This window comes from Anopheles stephensi, chromosome X (genome assembly GCF_013141755.1).
Source record: "Anopheles stephensi strain Indian chromosome X, UCI_ANSTEP_V1.0, whole genome shotgun sequence".
NCBI classification, from domain to species: domain Eukaryota; kingdom Metazoa; phylum Arthropoda; class Insecta; order Diptera; family Culicidae; genus Anopheles; species Anopheles stephensi.
The window spans coordinates 7,220,485-7,240,457 of NC_050201.1; the positions used below are offsets into that span (position 1 = coordinate 7,220,485).

General features: G+C 49.8%; 1 protein-coding gene and 1 long non-coding RNA gene across 3 annotated transcripts; one reads left to right on the plus strand and one right to left on the minus strand.

Moving 5' to 3' along the window:
- Positions 1 to 232: 232 nt before the first annotated feature.
- On the minus strand, positions 233 to 2,982 carry LOC118517373. Its single transcript, XR_004908295.1, has 3 exons — positions 2,748 to 2,982; positions 2,400 to 2,600; positions 233 to 2,322 (listed from the first exon to the last, which is right to left on the minus strand). It is a non-coding gene; the product is annotated as an uncharacterized LOC118517373 (long non-coding RNA).
- A 171-nt stretch (positions 2,983 to 3,153) lies between these two features.
- LOC118517372 lies at positions 3,154 to 15,492 on the plus strand. Of its 2 annotated transcripts, none has more exons than XM_036063391.1 (3): positions 3,154 to 3,292; positions 3,412 to 4,790; positions 12,057 to 15,492. In XM_036063391.1, exons 2-3 carry the CDS (start codon positions 4,752 to 4,754, stop codon positions 13,821 to 13,823), a joined length of 1,806 nt encoding a protein of 601 aa, XP_035919284.1. In that variant the 5' UTR covers positions 3,154 to 3,292; positions 3,412 to 4,751; the 3' UTR covers positions 13,824 to 15,492. The 2 variants fall into 2 exon arrangements, with proteins under 2 accessions (XP_035919284.1, XP_035919285.1); XM_036063392.1 differs by lacking the exon at positions 3,154 to 3,292 and having other exon boundaries at positions 3,319 to 4,330; positions 4,426 to 4,790.
- Positions 15,493 to 19,973: the final 4,481 nt, after the last annotated feature.

The following is a 19,973-nucleotide window of genomic DNA, read 5'->3' on the forward strand; positions in this document are numbered from 1 at the left end:
CTCTTTCTTTCTCTTTCTTCATGGCCTAGACCTCTCTCAAGGTCATGTCTGCTATTTGTGGCTTACTAGACTGCAAGATACCACGTAGATGGATAGTCTTCATGGGGGAACCCGGGTCCTGCTATGTAAAGTCCGGCTCCCCCGTCGCATTCACCATCGAGTCATCCTTTAAGTATTTAGTTTATAAAAAAAAATCATTTTTAGACAGATATTTGCCCACTGTGCGTCCGCATCATCCTGTTTGACTTTTGCGCAGTTAGAAGAATACAGAAGGTCCCCTTGTGCCTGAATACTCCAACAAACTTAAGCGTGCAGAGAGATTGCGTTGGATTTGAATGGTGGAGGGCGTCATATGGACGTAACGGCTTGGGCAAATCCTTTCCCAGCCGACGCATCTCAGCATGATCTGTAACATCACAAAACTGATCTTGTCGTTCACCAAAGAGAAACGTCTCTAAAATGACATTATTGCAGGCAGCGAATAACTTTAAACGGAGATGTAGTATATCGTGGGTATACAGTTTATGGGCGCATATTTAAACGGATGGCAATTTGGGTGTCCATCGGTGTTGGCTCTGCGTTTATCAACATTTTCACACCCAGCAGGCGTCCGTTGTCCGATGCGCAAACCGCCACAGGTGGGCATCGTAACCAATGGCTAATGGCGGACGTTCAAAGACCACACCGGTGGCAGCACACCTTAGGGCAGTAGTGAACACAGGCACCGCAAGTGCAGTAGTTCGCGGGTGGGACCACGCGTCCCGGGTGCATGCCGGGTGCAAGGAAAAAAAATGGCGACTGGACTGGGGGATGGAATGTCGGGGGGTATTAAGAGGTTTTATTGAATTATCGAATTATCGCCAATCGGCATAATGCATCCTGGCTGATGTAAAGATTTACGCGACGCAGCTTTAGCTGTGCAATAGCTGTGCTGTGTGCTCTTCCTCAGTTAATCGTTCGACGGGAAGCCATTACATTCCCGCGTCGTCAATTGATCATCAACGGGAGATTGGCGAACGGTCAGCGAACTCGAATGGCGCGCGAAGATTGTCAATCATGTTCGTGCAACTGGGCCGAATCACTGTACTGTTTCGCAAGCAACCAGTTTTCGGTATGTCCCTAACCTTGGCAAACAGGCATGGTCGAATTGCACGCTGAAGGGCACCTGCGCGGCCAGAAGTAGCTATCAGCCGTACGGGTTAAGTTCAATGTACGGGATGCAGGCGTAACAGTTTGACAAAGCCGGCATAAGACTGCATATCACACTGTACATTGCTCGTCCACAGTGCACTCCTTGTCCTTGCCCGAAAGCATAAGGCGAACCTTCGGCGATCTTGAACTTGAACTCCTGCAAGCAATCTCTCACTTACGCGACACTCAGCTGTGACGCTAGCAAACGTTTCGTCATAATCGACGCTTGTGCAGTGAAAGGAAGTCCCTCCCCCCCCCCTCCGGCACAATACTCACAGCGCTCCTCGGAGGAGGACTGGAGGATCTGTAAATGGCGAGTACACGCAAGTCGTCCGCAACAATGCTGCACAGTGGTCAGTGCAGAACAAATATCAGGATAAAATTATTTTTGTTTCTTTTTCAACTAAATGTGTAGATAATAATAAAGAATTTATGTAAATTTGAGTAATTTAATGTAGTAACTTCATAAAGCTGCCATTATTTTAGGACGAGATGTTCTCAAGAGAGAGAGAGAGCAATGATGAACTATAGCTCAGGAATCATATGTAGAGATGAATGGCTATCCACCTACGCAGTTTGTTTAAATGACCACCATTACCACGCAGGTCGTTAATCCAGCAAGAAGAAGAAGAAAAGGAAAGCTTGTTTTTGTTCTAGAATTCCATCAGAAAAAATAAAGTTTACAAAACAGAAGAATTAAAAGCTTAATAAAAACGATTAAAAAATAATCAATTTCGAATTTGATAGTTTATAAACAAAATGGTCATTAACCTAAAAATAGTGAAAATGTACGGTGGAGATGACTAATACTTTACTACTACTACTGACATGAAATCAAAATATTATTGTGGGATTTTTATACACTTAGTGTTATAACTTTTCAACCTGTCAAAGTGGTATTTTTATGGATTAGTTAAAAAAATCCCACAAAAAATTCCACAAAGTTGATTTTTAGACTTTTTTCCTGGCAAACGACCACTGTGGCAATGCAAAGCTTTTTCTGTTTTGTTTTCCTAGCGCTGATCCTGTTTCGAAGGGGTTTTGCAGGTTCGAAGCTATGCTGGATAGGAATCATCCACCGCGTTACGCAGACTCGTTCCGAAGGGTCATCTCCGACGGGGTATTGGCCGACTAGGATATATTGGATTGAGATAGCAACCGGTTGTTAGGGGTGTCCCGCATCCCTACAGGAGTAGGCAAGTGCTCACCTTTGAAACATTGATATATCCTTATTGGTAGTTTGGTGCGGATTGGAGTTTGTTAGGTTGAGTTGAGGGGCGACCTCCAGAAGCGGGGTTCAAATCCCATCCTGGAACGTTCCCCCGTAGTGAGGACTGACTATCCAACTACGTGGTATCTTGAAGTCTAGTAAGCCAGAAATGGCAGGCATGTCCTAAGAGGTCGTTGGGCTAAAGAAGAAGAAGAAGGTTGAGATGCTAGATGAGGAAGATTGATTCTTCAAGAAAGTCCCGAGTGGCTGTGGGTTTCTATGGGTTTCCCACAGGTTCGCTCGGCTCGGTGTCTAATCATGGCTGGCACCGAGATGGATTCCTTACCGTTGGGGGCTAGCTTCCCGTCCCCTCCGCGCTCTGCAGATTCCTTTCCGAAGCTCTAAAGAGACGGGTATCGATGGTTCAGCTCTACAGCTCTAGGCGTAGATCGCTCATGTGCGTGTGTGTGTCTGTGTGTGTAAGTAAAGCGATCGATCGCACGCGAGTGCGATCAGCCGCAACACATCGTTTGTGGCCCGTTGTGCTCGGACATCGGGTATGTGTGAGGCGTGTGCTGTGGTTTCCATCTCGTTCTCACTCACTCACACCAGCTCTAGATCACACGCGAACGCCATTCCGTCGTAGCTTCATCTTACTACTCCCCCCCACCCCCCGCCGTTCCGCATTCCTAGCAGCTTCCCACCATCGTACACAGTGTCCGGACCTGCAGCGGACCTTCACCACCGGTATAGGAGCGGAGCAGAACGAGAACGCGGCGAACGAAAAGACCTCACCGTTTGCTTCCTCCTTCCTTCTGCTGTACGCCCTCTGCCGGTGGTGCTGGCCTGGGCAGCCCAACCGCAAACAACGAGCTCGTACAATAGTGACAGGTGTGGTGTGATGGTGGAGGGGTGGAGCCCGCTCAGCAGCAACCAGCTCCAGCAGCAGCGGTGGCGAGAATGGAAACAAAATATGTATATCGTGCCAATTTAATTTCTGTTTCACTTAGCATTTGTCAGTGCTGAATCGTCCGCGCTGTAGAATAGATGCCTCGGGATCGCTCCGAGCCGCAGAAGGAGTACTCGCGCCTGTTATCGCTTTGTTGCGGTGAGGTACGGTTCATGTGCCTGATATCGGAAGTACGCCCTGTGCTTGACGACTCCGGGTTCCGTTCGCCGGCAAATAGTGGATCTGTACTGGTGTGAAGCGTTGGCCCCAAACGAAGCCGATCGACACGGGAACTCTCATGCACCGGTAGCCCTCTAATCCCAATCAACCGCCGTGGAGCTGGAGAACAGATTTTTGGAGACATTTGGGTATATGATCCCAATAGCTCCAATAGCTGAGTTATCCTGGAGCGTTAGGACGCATCCTAGCATCGAGCGCCTGTCGAGGAATACGCTCAGCGCAACGCATCAATCAAACCTCATTAACGCGTACGACGAGCTCAACCTTGGCGTAGGACGGCAGCGTTCGGGATAGATATTTCGTGGATTGATTCGCCGTGGATCTGTGCTGAAGCTGGTCGGTGCAGAATGCAATATGGTTGGGCCCGCGCATTCTTACGCTATTAGGGTAACGCCTTGTGTGTTCTGGTCGAAGCAGCTAGTAGCAGCACATCCGGAGCAGCAGCAGCACCAGAAGCGGTTGTTGTTGTTGTCTTTAGACCATTCCCATCGTAACCAAGCGTTCGCTTGCACAGCTATCAAGAATGCGATGCATTAGCGTCTGGCCGGAGACTGTGCCAGTGGTGGCTCCAACAATCGACAGTGACGAACTGTAGAAAAAAAAACGAACAGAAGCAATTTCGTGTTTCCCTACGTGACAGTGACAGTGTAATGTTCAGTGTAATTCTTACGTGTCTCTGTTTTATCTCAACTGTCATACATCGGGTGCAAAACACCGTGTGCGCGATAGAAAATAAGCGTGTATGTAAAAAGTGTGTGTGCGTGTGCATATAATTACTATTGGTTCGAATTGTACAATTTTTTGGATTTTTCAACCAACGAACGCGACGTTTCAGTTCTTTGCCGTACTTCCTGGCCTCATCTTGTAACGGGGAAGTAGCTTGGTGCCAACAGAAGGAAACATTGCGTGTGCAGCAGCGTAAGGCAGAAGAAGTAATCCCCTCGCAGTACGTACACAGAGACGCCCGTCTGGATTTGCTCCGCCATTAAAGCAAAGCGGAAGACTAACGGCCATAAACGTCAAACTTGGGGACCTCATCAGCTGGAGACACACAAACACACAGCGCTCGGGGGGACATTGCAAGATCTCTAGCCCAGGCCCCGCACAGCTCACGCTACTCGCAACCCCATCACGCCTACCGCAACAGGGACCACCGGGAGGATGGAACAGATCGTTACCACGATTGTCTGCTTTTTAATGGTAAGTGTTGACTGGGCAAGAAACTTGAAACTATCGGGGCGGGATTTTCCTGTTGACCGTAATGAATGCAGTCCTCCCAAATTCCCAAATATAGAACAAGAGCAATCGTGGGAAAGCACGCGGGTGACTCAGTTGGATGTAGTCCACCGCCAGGCGCTCCAGGAAGAAAGATTTTGGATGCCACCCGCCGTGCTCCTTTGCTCCCCAGGTACGTCAGAATTGCGCACAACCATACGTCTGGAAATCCTGGAGCGTGGAGCGGGAGTCCGGAACTTTTGGAAGGCACTAAAACTTTCTCCTCCACCGTGGGCGATACGCAGCCTGATGTTGCAACAGTCTTACACACCTTGGTGCGTTTTCTAGCTTTGTGTGAAACACGCAAACCTCACCAAAACCCCGGTTTGTTGTGTGCGCCATTGACATCAATTAGTGGCTGTGGAGCAGTCGGAAGGAACAAGCCCACTAGGCAATTGGTCTAATGCCAGCGTGCGGTTTACGGTGATCCGAGATCGCCACCAGCCAATACCCTTTGCCTGGTGCGCATCGAGCCAGTGACAGCTGACAGGTTGACATTTGGTGAGGATGGAACATGTCGCAGGGATACATCTATTACGTCCGGTAAGGCTGGCGAAGAACTAACCGTGCAACCTTGCCCTAGCAACATGGCCACCGAACCTGCCAGTTCCGATCGGTTCCGACCGAACGCGCATCGAGTCCTCGAAATGTTTTTTGTTGTTGCAAACGCCATCAACGCGGGATGCAACATTCTTGCTCGCACATCGCTCGTGCTTGTTTTATGCACGGCATTTGTGTGTGTGTGTGTGGCGGGCGGGTGAAAGCATACGCCGGTTGCATGCACCACATTGCGATGCATGCAACCGTGTCCTAGCCGTGACCTTCTGCTGGCCAGCTGAGCTGCGTGTCGGTTTTTTCCTTCTTCTCACCCCGCATTCATAAACCCTACCATCGTCACCAGACATTCGTTGGGCTTTGTGGTGGTCTCCATGGCGCTTGGCAAGACCGTGGACACTTTGCACCACATTCCACTGGCAAAGACTCACGGGTTAGACATTTATAGGGCACTCGGCGCACCGAAGACTCTCTCTCTCTTCTTGGCCTCAACGACCTCATAGGTCATGCCTGTCATTTCTGGCTTACTAGACTTAATGAGTGTCCATACTACGGGGGAACGTTCCAGGATGGGATTGGCCCTATCGTGAGTGCACCAAAGACTGAGCACCCAAAAAATATGAGCCGAAACTTCAACGCTACTGTCCTAATCGCCCTAGCGGGGAGTTCTTGAACGGCATCACGGTTGCGTCTACGTGCGTCTTCATCACCCTTCACCAACCGAGGTGCCCCGGATAATGAAAGGTTCCTGGTACCTGAAAGTCGGCTGTCTGAGGATCTGAGGCAGGTAGTTCATTTCGTTTTTTTTTTAATTTATTGTGCGAACGGTTAGCTGTTAACGCCACCCGGCCAGCTGAACGTTGTCCGTTCTGGTTGCTGTTTTTTTTTGTTGCCGTTTCGTTGGTCGGTGTTGCTCCGTTCCGTTCAATTGGTGGAACTTGGGTGCTGCCGCGCGAACTAATTAGTATTCAACCTTGATCTTATTTTCCCCCTTCCGATCTCACCCCCCCCCGTCCCAGGCTAACCGCCAGGCAAAAAGGGAAACAGAAATGGCTCAATGGATCGATCCCTCCCGATGTGTGTGTGTGGTTCATTGATTTTTTGTTTTGGTTGTTGGAAGGAATTTTTGTTTTCGCAGTGCAGACAACCGCACGGGCACGGACGTTGCCAGTAAGGGCAGAACGGGTCAGTTCGGGTTTTCACGGCGAGTGCGCGCGGGTGGAGTGACTTTCACTTTTCCCATTCCGCCATCGCTACATTGGGTGGGCATTCTGTTGTTGCTTTATTGGTTGATCATAAACACATGCGGTGTTAGTGTGAAGGCAGCGTAGAACGTATGTGATGATCACCAAGCAGAATGATCACCAAACTGAAAGTACCCGGTTTTTGTTGTTGTTGGGGCGTTGGTTCTTCGCCATTGTCGCTCGGCTGCCATTTGGTGGTCCATTGGTCCAGGTACGTCATCCGTCAAGCTCGTCGGATCACGTGATCGATCGGTGATCACGGTACATATGTCAGATATGACGAGGAAACAGTTACGGACCCGATCAGCACTGGCAGTGTGACAATCGACACAGCAAAAAAAAAAAAAAAACACGAAACCCCTTTGCTGAAAACCTGAATGGGAAGGGAATGCAAAGAAGCAAAAAAAAAAAAACGAACTGGATCAATTCAAGTTACAGCCAAGATTCTGGGTCTCCCCTGGTAAGAGCGGGTGAGCAAACCGCTGGCTGGACTGAAAGCGGGACCTCGTCCTATTGTAAGCCGAATGCGCTGAATTAGAACGCAGAGGCGTGTTGCAGTCGAACGCTGTTTTCTGGACAAGTTTGCCTGCCCGATGGTTGGAGCCCTGCCCCTCCACGTCCGCTCACTTTAGCAAGAGCGCGAAAGCTTTGGCTGTGAACTTGAAAGGAAATACAGGTTTTGGTGTGTGTGGCTGACGGCTGTGCAAAGCCACCGTAGTTGGGAGCGAGGAACAGCAGTCCCAAAATCGCCCTACAGACCTATGTCCAGATAGTGTGCACCCTACTCTTACTAACGTCCGCCAAGCTTTCACTTCACGTATCGCCGTAAGAATCATCGGAGCTCGTGATGACATCATGTATGCTAGCCGCGGCGTGTGACGCACCGCGTTTGCCACGCGCCACCAATGTTAGACCGCTTGGCAAGCGGCTAGGAAGTCAGTTGCTGCTAGGACCTGTCAGACGATCTTGTTTCCGCCATGATATATTGGTTTGTGATGCTGCCTTCAGGTTGCTAGGTTCGGTACCGCTTCTAGCAAGAACAAGAACAAAGCGGTGCCTCCATTACGTAACTCCCTTGAGAACTAACACATCACATTACGCACGGCCCGAAGGTGCGTCGGAGTGGTGGTTTGCTAATTTGCACCCGGGAGCACCAAGCCATCCTGCTATCTTATCGCTGCATCTTTCGCCTCAAATGGTGGCGCTCGAATGGACAAGGACCCCGGGGCACAACAGGTGAGCGGGAACCGCATGTAAAATGGAGCGATAATCACACTTGGCATGGCCAAGTCGTGTGTTTCTCACGGTGTTCGCACCACGGGGCGAGAACACTCCCAAAATTCCTTATCCTTCTGCCGCCAAAGGGAAGTTTGGCGAAGCAGAGCGCGAGTGGGGGAATGGAGCCAAGTTTAGTGTGCAAAAATGGTAATTAGTGCGGTCGCGTTTGGTGCGGACGGACGGGGCAGCACTTGGCTTGGACTGGTCGGGATTGCCTTACTACTGCTGCTGCTGGGAATATTAATTCTGCGCGATTCTACTGCTTCCTTCTACACTTTCGATTATATTCACACTTGGAAGCGGGGTTGAGATTTCGGTTCAGTTTCTTTGTCACTGTTCGGCCTTTTTAATGCTACTGGTTATTTTAATGGCTGCCCGATTAATGCAGGCCGAAACGGGTCGTAAACGTTAGACAAAAGCAATAAAAGTATGACACATACAAATTTACGATCGTCGGTTTGATGGATTGATCGACTTGTCAAGCTAGCTAACCAAGCTGCTAAACCAGACCAGTTAGAGGCTTATCTGTTTCGGGATTAAACGTTTTGGAAGTCGGGGGCTACGGTGGTCGAGATGACAATGGCGCCGGTCTTCATACGGCAGCACCGGGGTTCGAATCCCATCCGGACCGCGTTCCCCCCGTAGGGAGGACTTCCTATAACAACTCTCCTGTGGTATCACTAAGACTTCTTCTTCCTTGGCACTACAACCTCGAGAGGTCTCGGCTAGCGGCTAGTACGGAAATGCGAGCTCTGGATGGGGTTTGAACCCCGTCCTGCCGGGTGAAGACTGGTGCCGTTATCACCACAGCCAATTGGACCGCCCTAATGGCAATCCTAAGAGTAAGAGGTCGTTAGGCCAAAGAAGAAGTAGTCCGAAATCGGACCGGCCTGCCGAAACCAAACAAACAAAATGGCGGGAAGGGGTTTTCGAGCACCGTAACTCATTTAGGATGGAATCCCGCTGCAATGTGAAGTCGAGATTCAGAAGTGAAAGTACCTTGCGCCTGAACCGTCAGATGTAAACGCGCGCGATGATCGCAAAACGGCTGGTGTGTGTCTCAAACCGCCGCATTCGCGTGGAATTCTCTCGCGTATCGTTTGGCATCGAGTGCAAGGCCTAACCGAAATGAGACCAGCGCGCGCGCGCGCGCATCGGATGCCTTCGCGCCGGGGTGTAGAGTTACCGAAGAAATTAGGTTTCCCTACCCCCCTTCGCCTAGCCAGTACACCCCGGGTACCACCAGGGCCCCGGCCGGTTATATATTGTTGTTGGTTTGCGCCACCTGACATTGACAGACTTTCTGCTTGCCGACTTCTTGCGGCTGGCATATTGCAGTAATGCGATACTTTCCATTCTGACGTCGCCTAACGGAGTCAAAGTCATGCAAACGGATGCTCAAGAACGCGCACTGGTACGCCAAGTGTGACAGTTCGTCCGGCTGCTTTCGGAACTCCTCCTGTCTGGTCTGGAATGTGTGCGCCGTGTGTGAGTACGGCGCGAAGCGGCACGACTTTAGGGTCACGATGGCCGCACCCGAGAATTGGTGGTGATGGTTTAATTTTTGACAAGGTAGGACGCGTCTAACTACGTCACACACACACGAAATCAAGCAGCAGCAACCGCAAAAGGATGATTTGCGTCATGATTAATGGTGTTTTTTTTCTTTCTTGGAGCTCTGAATTCAGATTCTCGCTGGAGGTGTGCGAGCGTTCGAGTCCTGATCCTGATGAGTGTTTGACGCAAATCAGATCGTACGCTTGTAAGTGTTGGGCGAGGTACAGCAAGAGAGAGAGAGATTCTGAGAAGGAAGTGTTGGAGGTTTAATTGCGGTCCAGTTATGTTGGATGACGCTACCAGCATCACTTCGTTGCGATCGCTGCTGTGACCGATGGGCGAAATCGGTGCGGAAATCAGGTGGCTGAACGCTTTCCGTACGACACGCGTGTGATTAATGGCGTTGAAGGTGGCCGCCACTAGCTCCCGAGACATGGGTGTGGGGAATGAAAGCCCTTGACGGCGAACGCTCATCAATGGACCCGACACACGGTTGGACCGGCCCAAGACTTGCTTCATTGATACGTATCCGGCAGGTTTAGGCGTTTTAGTCGCTCGCAAACCACCCTTTCCGTTCGGTTAAACCTGCAGCGGTCCTGACCGGTCAGCGCCGCCGTGCAAAAGCATTTCAGGGCCACTGGAACGGATTCTGCAGAAGGGTTGCTCCACCGCGGACGCCCACGCGCACACGAGTGCGCTACCGCTCACAGCTAATTATTGCCCATTCATGCTTCGCCTCGCGAATGTGGTTCTGGTACGACAAAAGCCCCAACCAACCGGCCGGTCAAACACGGCGAAGGCCATTGCAAAGGCCACATGGGGTACACTCCAAAAGCTCGGTTCCTGGCGCAAAGGCTCCATAGGCTACCCGAACACTCCCAGTACACGATTCGGTGCGGTGCCTGAACATGGTCGGTCTGGACCTTGCAGCTGGCATGAATCACTGCAACGTTCGACCCTAGTTAGGTCTTTGTGCTCTCTTTCTCTATGTGTGTTTGTCTATTTTTGCTTGTTGCACTCCTGGTGTTCCCGATTAATCATGGTGGTTCCGGGTCGTAAGCCAATGCTGCACCTAGCACTGCCGTTAGGGCGATCGCCATTTCCAAATCAAAGGCCGATCACGGACGTCCGAAAATTGCACACACGAAGACGCGCAAGTTTCTCCTGTCAGGTTCGCCCAGTTCCGATGCACGGTTCACCGGCACGAAGATTTGGTGCCGTGTGCCCACGGTAACGACATTGAACGGCCTTGGATGGCCATGAAATTGGTTGGCCGTTGGTCGCGTGTTTTTTTTTGCCGGCCCGGGAATGGGTTCGCCGTCTTGCGTGGCACGCGCGGTGAGCGTTTGGTGCGGTGGGGAAGGTAGTTTTTCCTTTCCGTTTTGCACATTTGCGTTGAGCCACGGGCGATTCAGCGTGCGTGATGTGCGGCGAATCGCTTCGATCCTTCTCAATTTTCTCTGTTTCTCACCACTGTGCCGTCTGTTTTCTCGGGCTTTATTTGCTCGTTCTTGCTGCTGCGTCCGCCGTTCGTTCAACTGTGGTGGCCCGTTCTACTTTGAGGCCGTTTTTGCTGATGTTGGTGCTGGCCTGTTGCATGCCGGTGGTGTACCACGGAGTTGGCGTGAGGTCTCGCTTTGTTTATACCACGCTAAAAGAGGGGGGGCCTAGAGAGCCTCTAGAGCCCCGGGGAGCTGCTCCAATCGTTACTGGCTCACCGAAAGGGATATTGGAGTAGCGTTGTTGTCGTCGTTGTTTTTAGAAGTTCTGTACATGGCGGTGAGTTTCCATTTTTCAATGCGAGCTTAATGCAACCCATCACCAGCACACACACACGCAGCAGGGTTGGAAAGGGGAAGAGGAAGCGTTGCCATTCGGAACGGAACGTACGAAATGTGCGTACAAGAAACAGAATGAGAAACAATAAAACCTGCAGTAAAAACCTGAAACAACGCCCTGGCCACTCCTCGTCCGATGAAGCGTACGTATGCGCGAGGTACGCCGAGCCTTTTGCCCGGGGAACGGTGTGCTGGGTCGTTCGCCTTCTTGGTGGTGGCGAAAGAATTAACACATACCTGCAACCGTCCACCGGGAAGATCAAAACCATCCCAAAAAAGCCCAACCCCATCGTCTTGAGCTTTCTAGCCAATGTCCGGAGTTCGGAGCCTCGGAAACCTTGGCTGGGTTGGAGGGATGTTTTATTACACTGCGGGAATTAGTGGTTTTGTTCGTGACCTCAAAAGGGGGAAGTAGTTTTAAATTTAACTAATTAGTTCTGCAAATGTCATTCGTTTCCTCTGTGAGTGTGTGTGTTAGGAAAACAGGAAATGGATTGCCGATTAATGTGAGGCGCACAGTGTTGTGATGAGCTCTACGGAGTTGTTTGACATGAAATTAACTTTAAGTTCATTTAATTATATGAATGATTTGGAGTAGCCGTATTCAATATCCGGATTTATTGACAAGAGGTCCTTGTGGTAGGGAAGACTTGTCGCACAAATTTCCTGCGTGATCTTACGATGCATTATCTGATAATCGGCCATGTTCCTTTCCACAGATTTTGGCCATCGTTCGCGTGGGCAGCGTACCTGCACCGAGTGACATCATATCTGGGCGTGAGTTCCTATCGATACTTATGAAACCGACCGACGGCGAAACGGTTGCCGCGCCTAAGCAACAACCGTCCCGCAGCTTCCGTGGGCTGCGCAAGTTTCGACACTTCTTCTACGATCAGTCCAACGCGGACGATGATACAATACTGCCGATCGAGGCACTGTTCACGTCCCAGGAAGATCTGGACCGGAGCAGCACACGGTTTTACGGTTCCAGGAAGGGAGGACACCGAGCGGACAGCGGTAGCACGGCAACGCCTGCTACGACAACACTCGTTCCAACAGTGGGGTTGGTGAATGATCCGGTAGATCCGGTCACTACCTCAGCACCCTCGTGGCTCGTTGACGGCGAGCCAACGACGCCGCAGACGGAGGCGAATGGAACGGCCGGCGAGAGTACAACGGAGCTCACGACACCACCGGAAGACATTAGCACGGTAACCGTTGTCGGGATGTCGGTGGAGGAGGAGAAAGCCACTGAGATGCCGACGGTAAGGACCGTCGGACGGTACGCGAAGCGTGCCAAAGCGATCCACCAACCGGTAGAGTATGTGAAGGAGGTGTCCCCCGTCCGTCACTCGAATGCGCACCGTAGCGAGCTTTCGGTCGAGGAGCGTGGACCGACGATCAGCAAGGAGGAGCAAGGAGAGCCGGACTCGGCGAAGGGAGAATCCTCCTCAGTAGCGAAGCTGGTGGCACCACCGGGCACTATCTCCCATCAGCGCTATCGTACGCAGCGCAAGCAAGAGTCTAACGGTGGACCCGCCTTCCAAACGGTGAGCTATCGTGACCGAAAACCGGCCGACGGTTCAGCGTGGCGAGATAGCAACGGTGAGCCACGGTTGGAGAGCGACCGAAAGGCACCGCTCAAGTCGACGCGGGAGAAACCCATCCCGCAGCTGTACTCCGAACCGGCACGGTTTTATTCCGAACCGGCACAGTTCTATTCCGAACCGGCGAAGGTGTACTCGGAACCGGCCAAGGTGTACGGCGAACCGGAGAAGGTATACTCGGAACCGGCACGGGTGTATTCCGAACCGGCCAAGGTGTATTCGGAACCGGCGAAGATCTACTCCGAGCCGGCGAAGATATATTCCGAGCCGGCAAAGATTTACTCGCAACCATCCAGCTACTGGCAAACGGCTTACTCACCAAACGATCCGTCGACAACCACGACGACGACGACGACCACAACGATGGCACCAACAACGACGGAGCCCACCGCAACCGAACCGTACACATCGGCGATGTCCGCCGGCACTACTGTCGGCTCGGTGCGGTTAGTTTTTAACGAGCTGGACAAGATCCCGTACGACCAGCTGAATGCACCGACGGTTGACGGTGATGGCGTTGGATCGATCCATAACGCAATCGGGAAGTTTGTGCCGAAGCAAAGCCACGATAAGCCGGAACAGCAGGGCGATTCGCAGCAGGAGGATGGATTTGCTGGACAGCCGCCGGCAGGCCCCGTTGTGCAAACGCTAGCACCGGTACTCGGGTCCGGCGACGATTCGAAGGTTGGGTACGTGGTGGAGGGACGCAACTATCGGAAGTATCGGGTGGAGGAGAAAACGCCGGACGGTTTCATCGTCGGCGAGTATGGCGTACTGTCGCACAACGATGGTAATCTGCGGGGCGTTCGCTACACGGCCGATTCGGACATTAATCCACGGCTGATATATGACGCGCTGTTAAAGTTTCTCTCCCTATGAAGTTGCTCCCGGTACTGGAAACCGACAGCTGCACCGAAAGTCGTCTGAAGTCGAGTCATATGTAGCCAAAAAGTAGCAAAACAGTCAAGCAGGGCGCGATGAGCAGATCTGAGCGGATGTAAGCGGAGATAGAAACATGAAGGTGAAAGTAGAATAGGCGGAGAGAGACAGAGAGGGGGAGACACAGAGAGAGAAAGAGCAAAGTAGCTAGAGAAAGAAAAGGATGTCGGGTTGGAAGCTGTACATGCAAAGATGTAGTTGATGCCATATTCCTAACCAACTCGACAGAAAGCATTCGGAGCCTTGAAGAAACCTTGAAGAAGCCTTGAGAATTTAGCAGCTTTCCTCCTCTACACCTGCAATAATAACTCCACTGCCCCAAACCAGATTTCCCCGATAGAAAAATGTATCGTTAGTAACGGTTGGGTGACTCGAAACAGGCTTCTGGACCTAGATATCTGATAGAGTACCGTATAATAAGTAATCCCCTCCTCAGGCTCGTCAGTTTGCCATATATATATGTATGCTTCCGTTTCATTACACTAAGTGTGTTAGGCGTTGTTGTGGTTGAAAGTAACTTGCCAAAAGAATGCTAGCAGTGTACCCGGTCAGGTATGGATTTAGCGGGAGATAGACGACGGTGTTAGTTTGCTGAAGTACACTAATTTTATAAGGCCATTCCGCGCTGAAGCGCTAATGATTCGGTGGTGTAGCAGTCACTCGCCACGGTTGCAGTAGGTCGGTATCAGCACGTCAAACACTCTCGATGGTACCATCCTTCACGTCACCCCTTTTATTGAATTAAAATGTGATAATAGTGTAGAGATATTTAACTTAACTTAACGTAGCCGGTAAGCGATTGGTTTCGTCCGTTTCGTCAGTCTTGCCGGGAGCTGCCACTGCTGTTGCGACTACTGTTTCTGCAGGAGTGCTGTGTTTTTCGTTTGCTCAAGTCAGTTTTAATGTTGCCGATGCAAAGCGAGCTAGGCATGGGATGTATCTGATCAGATGAGGGATAGGTAGGATCTAATAGGTATAGTGCGATCCTCTTGAGTATGTTTGCCCAGGGTTTGCCATACGGAACCTAGCAGCCTGGTTGGCTTGCAAGTCTTTTATACGTCTACACTTTAGTTGAAGGCAGGAAGCACTACGCGTTTAGGATTACTGGGAAGGGTTTGATAGGATAGGAATGTATCGATTGTCAGGCTAGAGCTACCAGGGGATACATTAGATGTTAAGGTAGGATAAACGCATATAAGTAGATTGTGTATTGCTGATGCAGCTTTTTTGTAGTTTTAGGTCAGGGTGAGCCGGATCAGGTCGGATACAGGTCCACAAAAAGGAAGTTGTATCATTTGCTTAAAGCCTATCAATCAGGAAGATAACTAGTGAAGAAACTTAAGCAGATAAGATTGTGGTCGTTCATTCCAGAGCCTCCAGAAGCTCTTAATAGATACCCGCTCTCTCTCTCGCTCACGCAACTTCTCTAGTTGTCTCTTTCTCTCGCTCTCTCTCTTGCTCTTGCTTTCGCCGAAAAACAGCTGAAGATAGCGTGTCTTCTGTCTTCCTGCCGAACCGGATGTCCCGTCCCTCCCTTCCCACGGGAACCGAATCATTACTTTTTCGGATAAGAATTGTGTAATAAATGTACTCCTCTTTCCTCAGCAAATGCTGCCCTCCACCACTACCTAAATCACCATTCACCGAATCTAGTTTGACAGTTTCCAGGCCCGGTCAGTAATTGAGCACGATGACCGGGACCCGGCATCCATTTCCGCGATTCTACCGTAAAGATATCACACCGTATTGATATGTACACACACACACCCATGGGACACGGGATGGGTCCACCAATGCCGTGTGGGGATAGCCGCCAGCTAGCGCAACTAGCTTCCATGAACTACTTCAGCAGGAATAGGTACTCTCGCTCGCTCTCTCTCTCGCTCGCCCGCGCGATCTCTTTCCTCTGCGAGGGTCTAGTTGTGTGAGAACCCGTACGTTACGTCGTGGTAGCTAAAAATAGGTTTGAAAAATCTTGGGAACTTGTTGTGCATGTATCAATCGGTGAGGGCTAAAACCGTGCACTCGCTCGTGCGCTCCGTAGCAGTTAGCCCAACAACTAGCGGTGGATGGAGACGGTCAGTATGCAAAACTAGCCGGACACAGTTGGGAATGCTTTTTTTTTTTTGCACTGCATGCAGGGTACGGCTGTGTGCGTGTGCGTCGTCTCTAACCTGTATTTAGCCTCCGGTCGTGTGGCGTTGTCGTAGGTGTTGGCTCTGGCTGTACGGGCGGCTCTTGTGTCGGAGTGGTTTGGAACTGCAGCACCAGTGTAGCGGATATCCGAGGCGTTCGGGTGGCGATGAATTATCAGCCATCGAATTTCGGCGCCATCGTACGGTTGTGGCCTTGGAACCAGCTGGAGGAAGGTTAAACCAGCGCATGGGAGCGCCGGAATGCGATTTCCGGTCCGGCTTATGAAGCCGTAATGCCTTATACCCGCTCTGCCTACTGCGCGGTGCCAACGCCCAAGATATCTCCCGGTTGTAACTGCGTTGGAGTAATTAGCTGCGATGGTTTATCGGGGGGGGCCCCCGTGAAGAGACGGCACAGCGTTGATCAGAAGCTTTTGCAGCGCTTAACATATTGTTTGACCACCAATTCGTGAAACGAGACACCTCGGTCGGTACTGTCCGGCAGCGTACCGAACGGGTCGGGCAGGAAAACCCTGATGGATTATTAATCATCGCCATTAATCTTAAATGCTTCGGAGCGCTCGTAACGAAGCGAGCAATTTATGGGTCGATCGCATAATCCGGCAGCACCGTGCGTAGCTCATATTTCCAACCGCTTCATGTCCCGTGGGCAACGCACACCGAAGGCTAATGAAGTTATTGCAACGGTGGCCGGACGGGTCCGTTTCAAGATGTTTCCCGCTTGCAGCAGGGAAGATGGTTCGCTTCAACACGCCCAGCGAAATCGCGGTGAATCACGGCACGCACTCGGGAACTAGATTTTATTGCCGGATCAGCATCCGGGTGTTGCGGCTGCACTGTCCCCTTACGATTGCAGCTCATCAGCGGTGTCCTTGAGGTGGAGAAACTTGGTTGGAGTTTCCTGGATCTTCGGACCCACTGATCATCGACCTCTCTACCGTCGCTAAAACAAAGGAGCTTCCCATCGTAAGACGGTTGTTTGCTGTCCATTTCGCTTCACTGCATGCAATCGTCGCACTGCATTTCGTCGCATCCTTTCGCGGGCAGAGTCGCAACCTTGGCTAGGGGGATGGCTGAGGCTGCGTGCGTGTTGGCACGCCGATTTTCTGTGCGATAAATGTATACTAGTTAGCACCACCAGTCGTCAATGATGACAAATCGGTTTGACCCTACGGAGGTATTTAGCTGTGATGCGCGTGCCATCCTGTACCTGAACGTCCGCAAAATTCCGCCGACAACGGAGCGGGTAGGTGTGATCGAACCATTTATCTTCGGTCGATAGTAATAAAACAAATCCGAAGAACAGATAAGAACATGGGCAGTTGACTGGTGTACAATGTCCGGCTGATTCGATGCACGCGCGACTGACAGATGGACGATGTACGATTGCTGGACGAAGGTGAAAAATGTAAACATTCGTGGGGAGGAAGGATAAGCAAGCTTAAGATAGCAAGTAGATTACACGTTTACGAGCATACGGAAGATACGTTTTTGCAAGGTGATCGATTGATCATAGATCTTCTTGTACTTCTAGCTACTACAACCTCACCGGAGGGTCAGTCATATATGTATGGGGTGGGAAGGATCTAGATGAGTTCTGATATCCAGTTCGTGCCGTGTGCTACTCCTCTGAGACACTACAACGTGTCGATTGCTTATATGGCATAATCTCAATCTATAACCTTTATTGTTTTACGATGATCTCTCTTAGGGAGGCCAGATGGTAGAGGCGACAACGGTGCCGGTTTTAAAACGGCAAGACTGGGGTTCAAATCCTATCCGGGCTATCCAACTACGTGGTATCATTAAGTCTAGTAAGCCCGATAAACATGATTGCCTACATACAGGCGTTACGAATCTACAAACTGGAGCAATGGAAAGAGTCTCGTTATAAACTATCCATGAAATTTTATGGGGATATAGTTTTTTTTGAGAACTTAATCATGGTGGAGCGATTAGTGGTTTGATCTCTATATTTTAAATAAACTACTACTGTAAAAATGGCGCAGGTTGAACTGTAATTTAAAAGATTCGTTACTAAGCTAATAGGATGTGTAATTTAATGATTTTTTTAACGAGGAGCTTTAAAGCTTTGAAAATGCGGTTAGAAAGCTTTCACAGAAAGCACTCTGGTAGACAGTAGTGTCAAACTCAAATGATCGTCGTATTTTTGCCCCATATTTTAGAGAAATATTTGGTAGAAGCAATACGTTTACATTATGTTGGAGAGGAGAATTATATACCATAGGTGGACTCATCTCCAAAGTGATGTTCCTTTAACATAGTAATATCTTGAACTTTCTAAACACGGCAGGGAATAAAGAGGAATTTTTGAAAATCGGTAGGTTACGGTTCTAGGACCAAAACTGTATTTCTGACTGAAACTCTACACGGCAGGTGCATGACATCACCTTCATGCTACTTAGCTCCCTCTCTATGGAGTGAGATTTACGATATCGGTAAGTTGTAGCCTGTGTATTTATGCCCCTCAAATTTGCCCATTGTAATTTCTGACATCTTTCTAGTAAATCACGCTTTTTTCATAAAAAAAATCGTCTTTCGACGTCGCCAGCTAGTTTTTGGTGTCCTCGTAAGACCTGAATTTTTCACATCCAATGGCGCAGCTTATCCAAATTTTTAAAGTCTTCAGGCATGTGTTTACCGGTTGCGCTACGTTTGGTCATGCTGCAGCACCACTTGGTCAAGTCGTTTCTCGTAGTGCATGTGCTCATTCTCATCAACTGAGTTCGATATCATGCTTCATGGTGATTTCTCTCAGCTTGCGTAGCTCGTAATAAACCACACTGGTCTGGTATAATCCGCCTCAACTCACCAAAACCCTTTGAGCTATTCACGTTTGGTCGAGGTAACGAAGTCACACCATTCCTGGAGGTCGCCATGCTTTTTGCGCTTGAGTTTACTCAACAGGACTTCTACGTAAGGGACCGGTTGATATGGTGAAGAACGAAGAGCTGAATTGGAGTATCTCGCGATATCTGTTCTTTCGTTTCTGAATTATTCTTAGCAAATGTGCTTTACTCGTAGCATTGCAACAAGGTTATCTTGTGTTTGGGTACGATTTTTTTTTCCAGCAAAGTCACGAATTTATAATCTTGCAACTTATAGGTGAATGAAGTCAAAGGGACTCAGTCTCTGGAATTGAGTCCAGAAAGCCTTGAAACCACCTCTTGATACCTTGTATCACTTAAAGCAGTATCTTCGTAAACATGAAAATTTGTTTAATTTGCTTTATATCCAAATCGCAAATGTCTTAATACAGTTTTGTTTCTGACAAGTCTTAGCTTCGTTTATGGTGTTTTTAACATGTCAAAATCGAGGTCCATTTTCTACTCGACTCTTAACATTCAAAACGGCGTTTATTTATTTAGTCAATACATACATTCTTTACTAAATCAATACATATTCACAATATTCATACAATAAACAAGAACAATTTATATATTCCCAAGCGATGTGTTTGTACATCTCTGACCTAAAAAGCTTCTTCAGAATCGATCAATCCGGTACAGCTGGAGCTTTAATCGACGAACAGATACTCCAAAAGCTCAAACATGTACGCACGAGTGTGGAATAAACCGGATGTGCTTGGAGAGTGTGCTGAAAACGAGAGAGAGAGAGAGAGAGAGAGCGCCAAAACGGCACGAGAGCAACACTGGTTGAACTTGAACGAGCACCGACCGAAATTCATTCGGATCGCAAGATTATGGGCCAGATTGCAATTAAGAACATTTTGATTATTTACGGTAGCTTGGACGTAAGCGCACGGAACTACGACTGGCTGGTGTGCGATGGCCCCCCAGGTAAAGGGGTTAAGGCGCAAATTAGTTTACGTGCCTGGAATGGCCATTAAAGGCTCCGTTTTCCGATCCCCCTTCCTACGACTTGGTCCCCCGTCCCCGGTGTGCCCAACACA